This window comes from Saccoglossus kowalevskii, chromosome 7 (genome assembly GCF_978046115.1).
Source record: "Saccoglossus kowalevskii chromosome 7, keSacKowa6.1, whole genome shotgun sequence".
In the NCBI taxonomy this organism is placed as follows: Eukaryota; Metazoa; Hemichordata; class Enteropneusta; family Harrimaniidae; genus Saccoglossus; species Saccoglossus kowalevskii.
Genome location: NC_140647.1, coordinates 24,602,161 through 24,618,758, shown reverse-complemented (window position 1 = coordinate 24,618,758; position 16,598 = coordinate 24,602,161). Strand labels below are relative to the sequence as shown.

General features: G+C 34.9%; 2 protein-coding genes across 3 annotated transcripts; one reads left to right on the top strand and one right to left on the bottom strand.

Annotated features, from left to right (window-relative positions):
• The first annotated feature begins 12 nt into the window (after positions 1-12).
• Positions 13-11,697, top strand: LOC100370675 (cobalamin trafficking protein CblD-like). Of its 2 annotated transcripts, none has more exons than XM_078012388.2 (7): positions 13-1,393; positions 2,276-2,399; positions 3,350-3,561; positions 7,935-8,034; positions 8,604-8,740; positions 9,486-9,572; positions 9,981-11,697. In XM_078012388.2, the coding sequence occupies exons 1-7, from the start codon at positions 1,385-1,387 to the stop codon at positions 10,185-10,187; spliced, it is 876 nt and encodes a 291-aa protein (XP_077868514.1). In that variant the 5' UTR covers positions 13-1,384; the 3' UTR covers positions 10,188-11,697. The 2 variants fall into 2 exon arrangements, with proteins under 2 accessions (XP_077868514.1, XP_085357469.1); XM_085501343.1 differs by having other exon boundaries at positions 13-1,406.
• A 308-nt stretch (positions 11,698-12,005) lies between these two features.
• On the bottom strand, positions 12,006-16,136 carry LOC100372635 (uncharacterized). Its single transcript, XM_002738409.3, has 5 exons — positions 16,102-16,136; positions 14,392-14,699; positions 14,062-14,166; positions 13,624-13,845; positions 12,006-13,078 (listed from the first exon to the last, which is right to left on the bottom strand). Exons 2-5 carry the CDS (start codon positions 14,671-14,673, stop codon positions 12,860-12,862), a joined length of 828 nt encoding a protein of 275 aa, XP_002738455.2. The 5' UTR covers positions 14,674-14,699; positions 16,102-16,136; the 3' UTR covers positions 12,006-12,859.
• Between the last annotated feature and the right edge of the window lie 462 nt (positions 16,137-16,598).

The following is a 16,598-nucleotide window of genomic DNA, read 5'->3' as shown; positions in this document are numbered from 1 at the left end:
AGTCTTACACTCCACGCGAGACTTGTGCGACGCAAGGTATTTTGGGATGGATGAATGTCAGTGACTGACCTCAATTGAACTGAATATTTACTCCATTTAATCGACTATATTTTGTTGTTTTGCCGTGTCTTCTGTGGGTATTTTCATTGTTAGAGTGCTGTGATCAGACAAGTAAGTGTGGTAGTTTGTTTTTATAAGTTTACTTTAGCATTTAGTAATAGTTAACAGTTTCCGTTTGTCAGTAAGACAGCTGGGCTGAGGTGAACCATCTTCCCCAGTCAATGTCTGTTTATTCGGCCATTGTGACGCTGGATCTCGTGTCGTTTGGGTGTGCTTTTCCCATGTTTGATATACATTGACAGTGGTCGAAACCAGTAAATTATAATCGTAAAAAATAAAAATAAAAGCAAGCAAAAAATTATCTCTGCATACGTACTATACCATACCACGGATTAGATTATGCAAATATGTACGATTAAGATTTCACGCGAATTGCGAGATAATCACAAAATAGCTAGAGAAATCAACATTTCTGATTATCCTATTAAACTAGCGAGTTTATCTATTAAATGGGTGCTAACAGTCTGATGCACATTTGGGGACAAGTTCCATGGTAAAAGACAAAAAACAATTACAGTCTGTCAGGGATTTTTGTGATGTTATTTAGTTCTGTTTAGTTGTTGCAGTGATAGACATGATGTACTGTGCACAATATCGATAAAGTCAAGCCAGAGAAAAAAGGAGAATAATATAAACCAGTAAAGTTCACACTTCAACACATTTTGAGTGATGTATTTTTGCACAGGGCAAAGGTCATTTGTCTTTGTTTTTGTTTACAATCTACACAAAAAATCATGTGAAAACATAAGCAGGACTTTGTATCCCTGACTTTGTCCTTTACAATAACAACAACATGCATTCTATTGATAACAAAATTCTCCTCGATGTTTTGGATGTCATTTGACATTACATCCAAATAGCATAACTATGTGGCCATCCCTTTCACTCTCATTCTAAGAACTTGTGTATCATCATAATTCATTAAAAGTAATAAAAATAATAACAATGTTACTCAATGATTACGGTAGCAATAGTTCATGACTTGCTGTGACGATGTTACCCATAAATAGTTGTATTAACTGAAATACATACATGTATCAGCAAACAATGTCGTTATTTTATCTTCGGGTGCAAACGACCGGTTCTTGCCAACTTGTCACTGTACATGCACTCTTGTGCAAAACAAAAACAATTGTGACCTGTTGTGCGATTTTGACTTCATACTACTAGACTTAAGCTAGTTGTAAAGCTAGACTTGTTATATTTGTCAGTTTGATAGTATTTTCACTTCACAGATTAGAAAAAGAAGAAGATCATTAAGACCATGGCTAAGGTAACCAACACATGTAAATGCAAGACTTTATGCAATTAGTATAAGTAGAATTAATTAACTCCCGAAGACCATAAAATAAAGGCAGTGTTTGGATGTCCTACCTGGATGCCTTGATGTCCTTAGTTAAATAGTTCCTGTCAAGTCTAAGGGATTTATAGATAATTTGGCTTTGAAATCTAGTGCCTTCAGGATTTCCAGAAAAATTCAAGTCCTGGAAATATAGTGCTGCTTCCTGTATTTTGGGGTTTGAACTCTACAGAGACTTTTGGGGCCTTTCAAAAAATGCAGATATCTTCTATATTATGGAGAGACTGCGACTAAAGCAATTTCATAAAATGTTGGCTTTGAGCACTCATGAAGTTCAAAACCTGTGTTTTTCCTTGATGACCAGCAATTGTACTTATAAACTAGAGACAACTATATGAATACACACATATCAAAGATTTTCCATACTACAACTGTATTATTAATATTGTATGTTCTCAATTAGTAGCACATGTACTTACATAAATAAAATTGTGTCAATGATAAAAATAAGTCATTTTTTATGATCCAGTATATGGGAAATAAATTTTGTGGGTTGAATGCATTTTTATATGTGATAAATATGGTCTTATCATTCTTTTTAGTGATTATATTTTTAAAAACCATGTACTATTGAAATAATGTTGTAGTGCCTTGATAGTTGAACCAAAACAAGGAAAATAGGATATACTTGCACTTGAGTATATGACAAGTGTGTCATATTAAGTCATATTTTAATAATCTTGCATACAATGAATAAATGAAATTGTTGGTTTACTAGTACAGTACATGTATATGAGGTTCTATTGTAGGTAGGTGTTTAATGTTGATTCCATACCCATATGCTCACATCCACAGGTACTTGTTGGGAGTTCTAGGGTGGTGTGTTATATACCCAGTATGAGGGCTGTATCATCACGTATGCGTCTATTCGCAAGTTACAGACAATCACAACATACTGCTGCTTTGGAACAACACCGAGGTGAAATGTTTTTTTTGTTTTTTGTTTTTTTGTTTCATGTCTGCACATTTGATAACATGGCAGTCTCAGTGTTTCAGAACCCTTTATTTATCAATCGTATATTTTATTTGGGGAAACATGTAGAGGTTTATAAACAGAATTCTCGGATATCTGTAGTGGATATTAGAACTATTAGGGGAAAATTTGCATATTTGGTGGGAGATAATAACGAGCATCAGCAAAAAAATGTTTTTAGTTGTGATTCTTTGCATTAATCTCAATTTACGAAACAGATGACAGGCCCGGTGAGTAGCACCAACAGACACGTTAATGTAGTCGCAGATTTTAACACTATGCTGCAATAAACGTACATGAAGAGTTTTCTTGCAATATATTAACATTTTATGCAATAATAATTCATATTAGTGCTTGTACCATGTTTTCCTGTTTTGCTGCAAAGCGCTTGACCTCAATTCAGTTAGATATTTGAGCCAGTTTATTCAGTTTTGGGGCAGGTTCACAGATCTTCTAGTGCCAGATATAAAACCAGCCAATCAGATGGCTAGATTCAAACACCTTTTAGTGTCATAATCTTTTTAAAATATTTTGTTTAACATTTTAGAAATTTGTATGAATTTTTCTATAATTCCTTTATTAATGTTGAACCAAATATCATATTTGCTTTATATTAAAAACAAAGTAGAAGTACACATAAATTAACACTTTTATTTATCGTTTACTGGACTGTGTACATAGGTGCATGTGCTACTAATAGAGCAAATACAGTAGGCATATTTTCCTATTATTGACTACAGGTCTAAACATTTTTGCAAATAATATGTTAGCATAGTTTTTTAGAAACATGAAATGAGTTGACTTTGGCATTCAAAGGATTAGAACCGTTACAATAAACAAACTGCTATAAGTAGTAAGGTGGATGCTGGACTATGAACCTCTATTTTCCATTTCAGATCCTAGGGACCGAGAGTGGCCAGATATCAAGCTAGGTCTTCTGTCTCCACCTGACAGAAGATTCCCCATGCCAGGTAATATTGGGTTATCTGCCTCCGCACCATCCCCGTTGGCAGCAGCTATACCAGTACATTCATTAGATATTACTACGCTACCAACAAGACACGAGAAACAGGTTATGATCATGGAACAGTTTTTCGAATCAGAGGAGGTGAGGATATTGTTGTGTTTGACTAAAAGCCAGTTTACATGGTTAGATTTATCTGTTTAACGATCAGACTCGATTGTGAAAATCTGCCTTTAGTGAAAAATGCAAAATGTGATGTCTGATCAGATTTTTAAAAATCAGACGTACTTGAACTTGGGTAAATTTGATCAGATAAATCTGATTACCGGTATACCATTCTTGGTCATATGACCCATTGTCCTGGCTAGATGTTTTCTGTAACTCCACACTTGTTATATTGTCTCTGAGCTTTTTACGCTGATTATCAATCAGGATAAATTTCTTCAGGTTTGGTCTTATTAGAACGATGGAAAAAATTACAATGTTTTTTCTTTTGAACCTTCAATTTTACCAGAGCAAATCTGTGAACCATTGACCTTCCAAATTTGATTCAAATAAACTCTCGCCATTTATTATCATTTTCAGCTGCAAACATTGTTGCAAATGTTGCTACATTAGTGATTTTAGAACAATTACTCAAAACATGTTCCATGCGGATAACATGAAATGATTAGCTAATTTTGAATTAGTGAAATTACAGACAGCTAAGGGACGATGTCAAAAGATCGATGTCGGATAAAAAACTTAATTCCTTTAGTTTTTTTCAAAAACCCCCCACTTAAACTTAATTGATAAATATTGGTCATGGCGTCAGACTATATTCACCATTAAATACAAATGGATAATCGGACAGTAGTATGGCATAGCAGTTGGTTGTCGGGTGGGTGTAAAAAAACTTTACAAGTGCACCTCATTTGACACACATATTTACACTCGGACCAAACCATTTTTACCTTGCCCTTCCATCAAAGATGGAAGGGAAAGGTATATTAAGGGAAAGATTTTGTCCGGTGTCGTCGTCGTTGTCGTCGTCGTTAATAATTGTTATTGTGTGCATGATAACTTTACTAATTCTATTCCAAACTTCATCAAACTTGGTCACCTTGTTCATCAGTATAAAGTCTTCCCTGAGTTTGAACAACAGATGTCCTGTATGAAAATATCATGCAAAAATTGAGAAAAACTGATAAAATATTTCGACTGTTTCTACTTGACTGATCACTGGTGATACACATCAAAGGTCACTGATCTCAGTGGAAATATGCATTGTTGTATGTGTTCAATGAAGCAAATGATTTATCTTGTAATAATATCCTTGGTAATGTATCTCAGAATCCCTTACTGGGTTTCAAAACCAACTCATGGAGAGATTGCACAGTCTGATACACATTTGCAAACCTACCAATAAATCTTTACAGAAAACAAGATGTCAGAAAATCAATATAAGCACTCCTATGAACTGGGTGCCAAACTTTGATCAAGATCTGAAGCTACCGTTAAAGTCCTAATATAAACCGCATACGTAATAGTAACCGCACCCCCAATTCCGGCTTCGGGGTTAAAGAGTTCTTAACAAAAATTAAAAACTTGAAAAGTACCTATTACTAACCGCACCCCCAATTCAACAAGACCGTGACTGACTTCATTGTTTCAACCAGCTGTTCCAAAACGGCATTGTTCCTAATCCTATTCTTTGTTTCGACAACATGCCTAAAAATATTCACACCTATTTATTGTTCAGCGGTGATAAGATGTCAGACAGGCAATGAAACTGCTTTTGTTCTGGCGGCGACCTCTGTCAATACTCTTTCTGAATACGTCTGTGTTTCGTAAGTTTTAGACAATGAGCTTTTATCACCTTAAAAGTGTTAAACTGAGCATTGAAGAATAATTTATCTTTCAAAAACACATAATTTCTTGATTTAAAAAAAAATCATGCCGTTTTCCCATGGAAATCAAAGGCAAAAGATCGCACTACATTATCGGTACATCTCTTCCGTGTTGCGTTCACCGTGAGGTCGCTGAACTGTCATTAACATATTTAAATGAGCTATGTAATTTAGACACGTGGGCACCATCCAGCATTTTGATTGGTTAATTAGCGACTTGACCTATCCGGTCAATAATACGTCACGTGAGCATTCAAAAGCATGGCGGATATCGTATCGGCTGTTTACATGTGACTGAAATCATTCGCTTACGGGGAAACTAAGTTGAATTTTACTTGCATTTTATAACAATTCAACGAACTTATTTTTCGTGCGTTATTGTAATCACTACTAAATAATAATCACCAATATCAACACTTCGAAAACAAGTAAGTTATTCACTTGTGACCAGCAGCATGGCCGGATCGAGCTACCGCTATGTGATCATTTGCTACTAAGCAGTGCATTCGTGTTTTTATTTGAAACTTCTGTTAGAATATACTTTTCGTTACCAAGAAAATTAAAAAAAATAAATGCATATTACGTTAAAAATACTGAGTATTTTTTGTATCATGTAGAATTTTTTTGTGATTGACTGTAATTTTTCAACATTTCGTAACGCCTATTTTAGAACCAAAATAAGGCCTTTCACTCTTCCCCGACGCCTATTCAAGAGATTGTACGGTGTATTGTTTGTTTTGTGCATGTGTTGTGGAAAAAAAATGACCACGCCCATTTAGTGATTGCAATATGTACGTAATAGAAACCGCACCCCGAACTTGAGCTTTTGATCCCAATTTTTAAATTGATACATTGTAATATAAACCGCGGTTTATAATAGGACTTTAACGGTAATAGAAAATCTGTTTAGTTCAAAGTTATCAAATCAAAAACAATACATAAAAAATACATAAAAAGCAAAACATTTCATCCTCATTTTAAAAAGAAAATTGTTCTAAAATATATGTATTCTGTATTTGACAAACAGTTCATTCGACAAATGAAAACTCACAGGAAAATGTTTCAGCTATTAGAACAGAATGATAGAGTTTTTATAATATTAGTTTAAAAACTCACTTCAAACAAAGATTGCAGTGTTTGAAGATGTAGGTTCTCAGGAGGCAACAGTACTGTTGACTTCTCCCTCCACTGGACACCAACTAACTATTTAAAGCAGAGCTTGCAACATGATAGCTATTCATAAAGGGTGTTTTTTTTATTTACTTTTCATATAATACAGTAGTCACACAATGAGGCAGTTCATATTTGTCTCAGTGAATCATTAATTTTTGACAGACACCTGTACAAAATACTTGGACAAAAGCCAGCTAAGATTTTCTGTTATCTTGCATGTTTTATGAATCTATTCACGTCTAAATGCAGCACTTTTTTTTTGCAATGAGGCATTTGTTTTTATACTAAAATATCTGAATTACTTTGAATAAAGCTGGAAATTATGTCCCTTAAAATAATTAAACAAATAAGGCACCAATGTTTTTGTAAGATATTTACATCTTTAAAGGACATTCGGTAGACTGATTCCCCACTGTTAGTTCAACCCCAAAACTTTTTTGTATTCAAAATTAATTATGACAATGTATATTTATATTGAAACAAACTATGTTAAAGGGAATTATATTATATAACAAATGGCAAGGTCACCAGAGTTCAACTATGTTCTCGTCTTGGATGTGTTTTTTTTTCATTTTCTGTAATTTCTGTCCATGATTGGATAGAAAAAAAAACGAACTAAAAATACTCCAAGATTTTTTTGACTTCATTAAAAAATAAAATAGTTTTTGTAGGATGGAAACTTTTTGGGTCACGAACCCCCCCCCCCCCCCACCCCCACCCACCCCCCAACCTAAATCAAATATGTTTTTTATCCGACATCGATCTTTTGACGTCGTCCCTAAGTTAGCATGTTTTAGAGTATTCATCATCTTGGGTCATTGTTATCCTTCAACACAACTTGTAGATGGATACTTGAATAGTTTACGCTAAATTCATTCTGATTTTTTTTTTGTTTTACAAAGAATAATGTTACCCCCAGTTGTTGTACTTGTTTTTACATGTTGAACTGTGTTTCAATAAAACAATAAAATCAACTTCAGGCAATTGACGCTGAATATGCTAAAAGCCTGGTTCATTAGCTCTGTGCTCATGTGCATTAGACTAACAAAGCTAACATCGTGCTAATGTGCGTTAACGCCAGGTGTTTTGGCAAACAAGTTTTAAGCTGTAATGTAATCATAGTTGAGTACAGATAAGTTGTGACCAATCAGGTTATTGACAACCTGCTCACTGCAAACCACATGGTGTGTTGCATATGTTTTAGGCCTCTACAATAAACTCATCATTCTAATTTCTCCATGATACCATTGCAGAATATTGAATTTATTACCATCTGATTGCATATTCATGAGGTCAAAGGTCAACCTTGATTATTCAGCTCGTTATGCACCATATTGGATTATAGATATGCTGGTACCATACTGTCCATGCTGACTCAGTTACAACATTGTGAGCCACAGACTACCTCAGTTTTTTACTGTGAAAGGTAAAATGGCTTTTTATTGTGCATTTCAGGGGAAAGCAATTATAGAAAAGAGTGAACAGTCATCCTCCAAAAAGATACCCAATGTACTAGAGTGTGTTGCCCAGGATTGTCCCAGTAAACTCAGAAAAGGTAATGTGTTATATCTGAAATGTATGTATATATGAACAGTTGTTTATAAAATGTGCATTCGAATTACAGTGACAATAATGCACCTGTCTGTGTCCCATAGAGAGAAATAACAAGGGAAACTGTATCTCATCACTGGGAATTTGATCACAGTGATTTGCCTATTAAAGAGGGGGTGGTTTTGACTCATAAAATGAATGTATAAAACAGCAATTAAGTTTGGAGGTCCATTTCGTGGAATAAATTAGCTTGTGTCTGTGTTGACTTAGACATCACTGTTACTATCACTACTGCACCATCAGAGTAAGTATTAAGACAGCTGTTGTATGCTGCAAGCAACAATTGTTTAAATGTTATTGTAGATGTTACCATATTTTAGACATTTTATGTAACTACAGTAAAATGAAAAAAACAAGCTATCTATATGTATTTCATTCTGTTTAGTATTTATACATTTACAAACAGTGTGCTTACATCTCAGTTGAAAATATTGGCTTAATCTATAAATCTATTTTACCAGTAGAACGGCAACCAGTGCCTTGCTACTATTGTTTGTATTTCACCTTCTACAGGTTTTATGGAACTATTTCCTGAGGGGGATTTGATTGATGATAATTTGACAGTGATCACATTATGTCAGAAAACCAAAAACGATATGAGTGGATGGAGTCCTTCAGTGGAGGAAGAAAGAGATGAACTGACATCATATGTAAGTTTATTCACTGTTTCTAGCTTTCGTGTGTCTGGTACCGTACAGGCTAATGCACTGTGAGGTTATTTGTTTACATCTTTATTAAAGGGCGGTAGTCATCGTGTCGCGTCCTGTTCAATATGGGACTCATAGCGACGTATACAATGCGTGTAAAATACATTGTTTATTTACATAAAATTCGAACACGCGCTGCGCGACGACCACTGTGCTTTAACCAGCATTTCCTGAAAAATATCCTTATCAGATCAGTACTAGCTCATGATATACCGTGACAACGCCGCCTATGATTTGTTTTATTATTCGAGATACATACATTTAACAGCAGCCGCAAACAGTGCCATTTTATCTTCAGATGCAAACAACTACAACTTCTTGGCAACAAATCAGTGCGTGTTCGTATGTGTGCAAAAACAGAACAGCACCTCTGATTTATATAGTGCGGATTTCACTGTATATTGCAGCCATAGATAGGTTACAGTCATTTCAAAGTAAGAGTGCAAAAGAAGCAATCTTTCCTTTGTTATTACAGGATTACATTTTTCATTCATTACCGCGATTTTAATTTACTAGGTTGGATGATATGTGTAAACTATGTGTGAAAAATAAAAAATCTTAGACTATTAAATGACATCTATCACTACTTATGTCCACAACTCTTTTTCGCAATGTAGCACCGCAAAATGCTAAACTTGAAGGTTATATTGTGTTGACTCTTGTATTTTCTTTTTACCGATTGTTGCAGTTTATAACTGGTGCTCAAGAAATCTGTGATTTACTTAAAGCAGAAGGATACTGGGCTGACTTTGTGGATCCATCTTCGGGGCTTGCTGTAAGTCTTTACGAACTCTTTTATCAAAAATTCAAAGCTGTTAAAACTATATACTGCCCAATTAAGATTTGTTTGGCCTGTTTTCAGTGTTATTATCGGTAGTTACTGTTTGGATGAAGTCCAAGTCCTGGATGTTATAATTTGTTCATCTGTTCATACTGTCAGTCATAACTTCCATCCGAACTGCATACTGTGATATTGATAATTGTTAGAATTCTATAATGAATTTGCATATTTTTGTGTATTTTTCTATAATTTTTTTCTTAATTTTTGACCTGATTTATATAATTTCTTGATCAAGATGACAAATTAAAGAAAAAACATGATGCTGGATTAATTTAATAAATGGTGACACAAAAATTGACTTTGTTTATTTAAAGAGTTAACGCACATCTTCTTCTTTTACAGTACAACGCGTCACACACCAATGCCACCCTATTTGAAACAGATGAAAGATACAAGCATTTTGGTTTTGAAATAATTGACCTTGGTTGTTGTAAAGTTTTGAGTCATCCCTTGTGGGGTACGCATGCATTTTTAGGAAGTCTATTTACCAGCGCACCAACAGACAGCCCAATAATGAAGAAGATTATGCAGAGTCTGAGAAAAGATTAGTACAATCTCCAATTTAGTACTTCCTGCACCACCGCAAGGTGTATTTCCTTGCACTGTGTATGCTAAAAACTTGTCTAAACTGAAGATGCTACAGTGTACTAAGTTATATGACTTGAGCATCTCTGTAAACTATATTTTTCAATATCGCCAGGGTCTCCAGTTTAAATAGGTTTCTCCTTAGTTTTGTCATCATTACACAATAGTAACCACAATGCATTGCTGTTCATGTGCAGGTACAGTGTATTATTTATTCACCCCTAATTTGAATACGCATGGAAGAACCACCCTTTGAGCATGCTGGTTTGTGCACTCTAATATATGTACAGAAATTGTGTTTATTGAGTCAAATATTATGGTATGTTCCATTATAATTGTAATTTAAATGAGATTATTGATGTCTGTTCTGATGAAGATTTGCAGTTTTCAGTTATGCACAGAATTTATTGATCATGAAGCATTTTTTTTTTTTTAAAAAGACTCAGTAATACAGTATGGCCTCATTATAACACATGTATGAAATACAGTGGTTATTTTGTACTGCCTTATTGTTAGTACCGTACCGGTATACAATATAATAAAATAAATTTTATGTGTTTAGACACATATTCACTGGCCATGAGTGCAACACCGTATTCTCAGTCATGCAAACAACTGAATATAATTTTTTGGGGAAAGTCTGTATACTGATACCTGTCAATAGGTGCTTTATATTGCCTGAAATATGATATTGAATTAGTTTTCATACACAGTAGTCATTTAAATTTCAACAATTACCTGTACACATATGCTAAAATATGATTAATAAATAGTGACATTTCTAGATTTTCCAGAAAAAAAGTGATATTTTATGCTCTTTACACTGTTAAGACTTGCATGTAATGTAATGCATTGATACTAAATTACTCTATAATGCATAGTACATATGTGGGAAAAGCTAACACTGTATAGAATATTTAGTATTTATCACTTTTACTGCTTAATATCTTCATCAAAACTTGATTTCAGGAAATGTGTTCTTAGAAAATTGGATTTTCACAGAAAAAACAGTCAATTTAGATCATTTTGATGTTTGCAGCAACTACACTAGACAATTTTGATAATCATTCAATTTGCATGTGTTTCTGAGTGTGGAATTTAAATTATTTTGTCAATACTGATGAGAGAATTTTAAATCCAACCCACCACTGTTATTTCCTAGCTTGAAATAACACTTGGAAATATCTCTCACAGTGTTCACCGCAAATAATGTCAATGACAGTCACTGCTCCAAAAGCCAGTGTTTACTGTATTATTTACACTAGGATTATCAATGTCTGTCAAACTTTAATCCTATGGCAGAATAAAACTTTTTAGTAGTATTATGTTGGTACTATTTATTATTGATGATAGCAGCTGCTTTCTATAAGTTGGATTTACTAAATGCACAGTAATTATTTGCAATTATTTTTCAGCCGCAACCATTAAATGTATTTTTTTTTTATGTGCATAAATAAAGGTTTATTAATTTCCATTTTGTGACTGATGCTGTTATTCTGGGGTTAGTTACATTTCCGTTTTCTTATGTATTGAAAGCTTTTGATATTTTACAACTGTCTAAAATATGTTGGCACAGTTTTTGGCTGTAAACTTCTGTAGAATAACTGTTAGTTTAAGTGTTATCTATACATTATGTAAATGAATGATTTACCTAAATGGTAGCATATCTTGTGGTTCATCTCACAAATGTAAATTCAGTAAATGGAATTATTATATTCATGAGTGGGCCACTGAGTATTTATCTTAATTTACAAACACAAAATCAGTCGCTATACACAGGTGTGCTAGTGGACACTAGGAAATTGAACCTGTGTCGCAGTTTATTCTGTGGTTGAAAGGTTTAAGTACATCCAAAACATTAACAGAATACTACAGAACTATATAGGTCAGGGTTATGCAAATATAACACTTTTTTGCTGCAAGTGGTATTTGTTGGTGCTATGTTTTGTTTTCTGTTGTTTCTCATGAAAAAAAAATTCTTACATTTGCTGTTAAAATTACTTTGTACCTAATGAGAATCTAACAAAAGCCATTAACCATATCTTAAATGCAAACATAATAATCCTTTGAGGTTTCTCCTGAATCGTAATATTCCAATGACTTGTTTGTACTTCTCCAAGAATGTACATCACATGTTAAATCGGGGGAGGGGGGGGGGGAGAAGTAGTCACCTGCGTTAACATCGTGTGGAACTCAATTCCCGTGCGTGCGCAGGTGACGACCCTCTCGCTTTAATCTATTGTCTCGTTATAGTCAGGGTAGAAGTCGAGCTCATGATTGGTTGGTTGATTTATTCTTGGGCACAATGACAACCTGATAGCCATTGAGTAATTTATGTGCATTGCACATGCCACTCGAACCTTGTCCGTGTGTATCGCAAATGAATCAATAAAATGTAAAAATGAATTGTTTGTTTACACGAAATCCAAACACGACACCATAAGGTCGTCAGTCGCATGTACAGATGATGACCGGACCCCTCCCAACTCAGTTTTAATAACAATCATTTACCATACAGCTTTTTGGCTTCACCAAATACAAAATTAGATCTACTTTATTTTTATAATCACAGTCAACTCATAGATGCACGTGTATACTGGTTATTAAAAGTTTGTTTTACTGTCTTTGAACAGACTTCAGATAGCGCTCCAGACCAATGGGAACTTGTCACATAGCACTCTATCGCCAGGCTTTAACCCTCCAGTGATTGGCGGAGATGGTTTCCATGGTCTTGTTGCCATGACAGCATCTTCCCCCAGCCACCTCGTTGCTAGAACTCTTCTAGGCGTGTTCAGGGAAGTATTCGCCGGGGCACCATGTACTGCTAGCATATGAAAGACAACACAGTCACCGGGCTGAAAAATATCAAAAGTTCCTCAAATATATTTCGTATTCAGTCAAGAAATAGAATCACCTGACACCTCCAAAATGTCAAAAGCGGTGTAAATATTTTTCATTTTATACATGATGTCACAATTACTAATTACATGCTGGTAAAATACACGGCAACGACAAATATAATATATTGTGAAATAGTATTCATTAATTTGCAATAAACCGATAAAGTGCGTGTATATGCCCTCTAGCGACGAAGCTCTTCTGTGACGCAAGTATGTGTGTAGGTGACAGTAATGTAGCTCAAACCTGAACTGTGTTAGGTTGTGTTGTCGTTCGCCGATTAAAATATAACAAATCTCGAAATTTCTTTTATTGAGGGACGACCACAGAACTAATCAAAAACATCGATGATGTGAACGGCGTCCCTAACATCATTACGTCACAAAAAATGTCGTCACTAGAGGGCGCAAGTTGAAAGGTGTCAGGAGTCTGCTACACCAAATTATGCTCGATATTTAACCCCCTTTGAAAACGCTGGGTTGCAAATTATTGATATCCTTACCTTCATTTCCCATTTTAATATTTCATATTTGTCTATTTCATTGTCAATATCTGGCATTTGTTCATATTTCCGTCCTTCCAAATCGTCACTTATTTTATCGTAATTCAGTAAAGTTGCAAATTTTCTTGGATGGAACCATTTCCCCCATCGATGAGATCCGCTCACGTACTGAATACTAGTGTCCATGGAAACGGGGTCAACTGGCATCCAAATGGAACACGCCTACTAATGCAATGGTAAATATTGACAGTCCAATCATTGCTTTTACAACCCCGTGACAATGTCCATTTTGTAGGACGATTTTGAGACGCACCATTCGAATAATACGTTGGATGCGTTCGTTATTGAATCATCGTGTATAACCCACGAATGCGACAATATTCCAACAATTTCCGGTGACGTATGAATCTATTATATGGGAATCAATAACAATCTTACCTTCCATCCATCGATTGGGTAATACGACTGGTCGTGGTGCCAGGGAGTAATTTTAAACGTGCCTGGTTCCTTTGTCAACACATGATCATGATAAAATACAACTTCCTAGAATAAATGTTTAATACTCCAAATACATTGTGTAGGTATGCGTATCATTGTTAAATTATCACAGAAATGTATACTAATGTTTATATGCAATACAGAGAATGGTATGTGATAGGCAAATCCACCACAAATGCTCTCTAGTGTAAACCCCGGCCCATAAATCCTGATAGACCTCGTTAAATTCATGATTAAAATAATGCACATAAAAACAATGCATACCAGTACCTTAGCATTCATCAACTTCCCGACAATTCCAGCAGCCGGCGATTCAAACACAAACTGTTTAAATTCATCGAATCTCTCCCAGTTACAGTAATCGTTAAAGTAACTTCCCGGACCCTTATCCCCTTTCAGATTTTCCGAATATTCCGGACTTGGATCAGCAAGGTTTTTTTCGATTCCACGTTTAACCAGTTCAATCCATTGATCATCAAACACTCCACGTAGACATATGGCACCATTTTGTTGAAATTCTCGTATATTGTCTTCAGTAATCTCGCTGGTCATTTTGACTTAAATTACTATAAAGTGCACTGTATGATATTGTATTGAAAAACAAAATCGATATTAACGTAAGCGAACAGTGCACTTTGAAAAATGCAATGGACATCGATGAGTATGGCGTGACCAGTGGTTGGCCACGGCCTATAAGATATATACAATCAGACCGCAATGATAGCAACGCTCATAGCATAAAGGTTGGTAGTCAGGGACTATTCATTTAAACATCCCAGGAGGGCCCAGATGATGTCTGGGCACCGATTTTTATCCACTAGTGGTAGTACCGCGTCCTGTTCGATATGTGACTCATAGCGACGTATACAACGTGACGACCACCGCACTTTAAGGTAGAGATGCAGTTTACCTGACAGGTATTTTAATTAGTTAATTAGGAAACCAAGATGACCTCCTTTGTCCACAAAACTATATATTTTCGGAAAGTTTATTGTGTGAAGCTGAGATAATTGCTAATTTGCATAACAATTCACACAGTAAGGAGTTGCTCATAATTGCTCATAATTAAAATGGCTTTACCAGTTCAAAATTTAAATGTATTATCGTTTTGTTAAAAGTTAAATATAGTGCATAATATGGAAATCCCGTCATTTCTTTTTTTTCACCGTGTTTCTTTTTTATTATTTATGTACAGCCTTGCTAAATCTTGTTGAGCATTCAAAAGAGATAATGTTTGCACCTGTTATCTATATTTTAAAATCATTTTTTGAGTATGTTACACTATTCACAATCCTACAAACGTTTAACAATCTATAGCCAAGACTGTTTGGATAATACAAAGAAAAAGTGCCCACGAACCTGCATCTCTACCTTAAGCAGTATCAAATCACTCAACAGCTTATAACGGTTTACATCTATGTGCATTGCATTTTTATTGATATTAGGCATAATCGTTTCCTTGTTGAGAGATTACATACAATAAATATAGACAATTATTCTGAAACAATGAAATCTAAGTGTCTTACTGCACATGTTTGAAATGAACCAAACCCGGAACTAAATGACACATCATGTATTCTTCTAACATTACAATATAGACTGTTGGTTGATGAATTAACATAGTTACCACATTTTTTTCTTGCAAATATCAAGTACAAATAAAAAAATTATATAATTAGTTTTTCGAACACAATATATAAATGTTATACAAAAAATGAACTTACACCTACCTAGTGAAATAAAACATAATTTACGTAGCTTTACCTTTCAATGTCGGGCACGAGGGTGATAAGCAAATAAAGACAGAGAGGCAACTTCAGTTACAGTCCCTCAATTTTTAAAACAGGCAAGTTTGGGGGTGCCCGTCCAACTAATACGACACCCTGGAAGAGAACCACCCCGAGTCACGTGGATGTATCAAATGGACAGGCCCTTATTATTTACGTGCAATAGAAACAAATACGATGAGATTATACTCACCTGACAAAACTGGTGAACAAACTTTGCCCTTTGACATTTATTTGCCCTTTGACTCCTATTACCTGTGCAACATTACCATGCGAGTGATGTCTAAACGTGTCTCAACGATGTCTCGTGTACTATGCTGTAAAGCCCGGACTAAAAAACTAGTCGCACTGAACTCACGACAAGACACGCATTCCACATACCGGTTAAAACGTTAAACTAAGACAAATACATTAATAAATCGACAGGAATTAATAGGTCACATATCTAAGAGTGATATCACACAGATTTAATGCGCAAACAGCTTTTCCGATTGATCCATGGTCGTCGCGCCGCGTCCTGTTCGATATGGGACTCATAGCGACGTATACAACGCGTGTAAAATACATTGTTTATTTACATGAAATTATAGATTAGATTATATATTTATCAATTCCAAAAAATGTTTGTCTCAAGTATATTTTAAAATGTACGTATTTTTGTATTTATGTATGAGGGCGCTACCTAGTGGT

Coding starts and splice junctions, on each gene's coding strand:
- LOC100370675 (XM_078012388.2), top strand. Junction 2,400..3,349: donor TGCTTTGGAACAACACCGAG/GTGAAATGTTTT, acceptor TTTCCATTTCAG/ATCCTAGGGACCGAGAGTGG. Junction 9,573..9,980: donor ATCCATCTTCGGGGCTTGCT/GTAAGTCTTTAC, acceptor CTTCTTTTACAG/TACAACGCGTCACACACCAA.
- LOC100372635 (XM_002738409.3), bottom strand. CDS start 14,673: ATGACCAGCGAGATTACTGAAGACAATATACGAGAATTTCAACAAAAT. Junction 13,846..14,061: donor ACCCAATCGATGGATGGAAG/GTAAGATTGTTA, acceptor TTGCATTAGTAG/GCGTGTTCCATTTGGATGCC. Junction 13,079..13,623: donor TATTAAAATGGGAAATGAAG/GTAAGGATATCA, acceptor GATATTTTTCAG/CCCGGTGACTGTGTTGTCTT.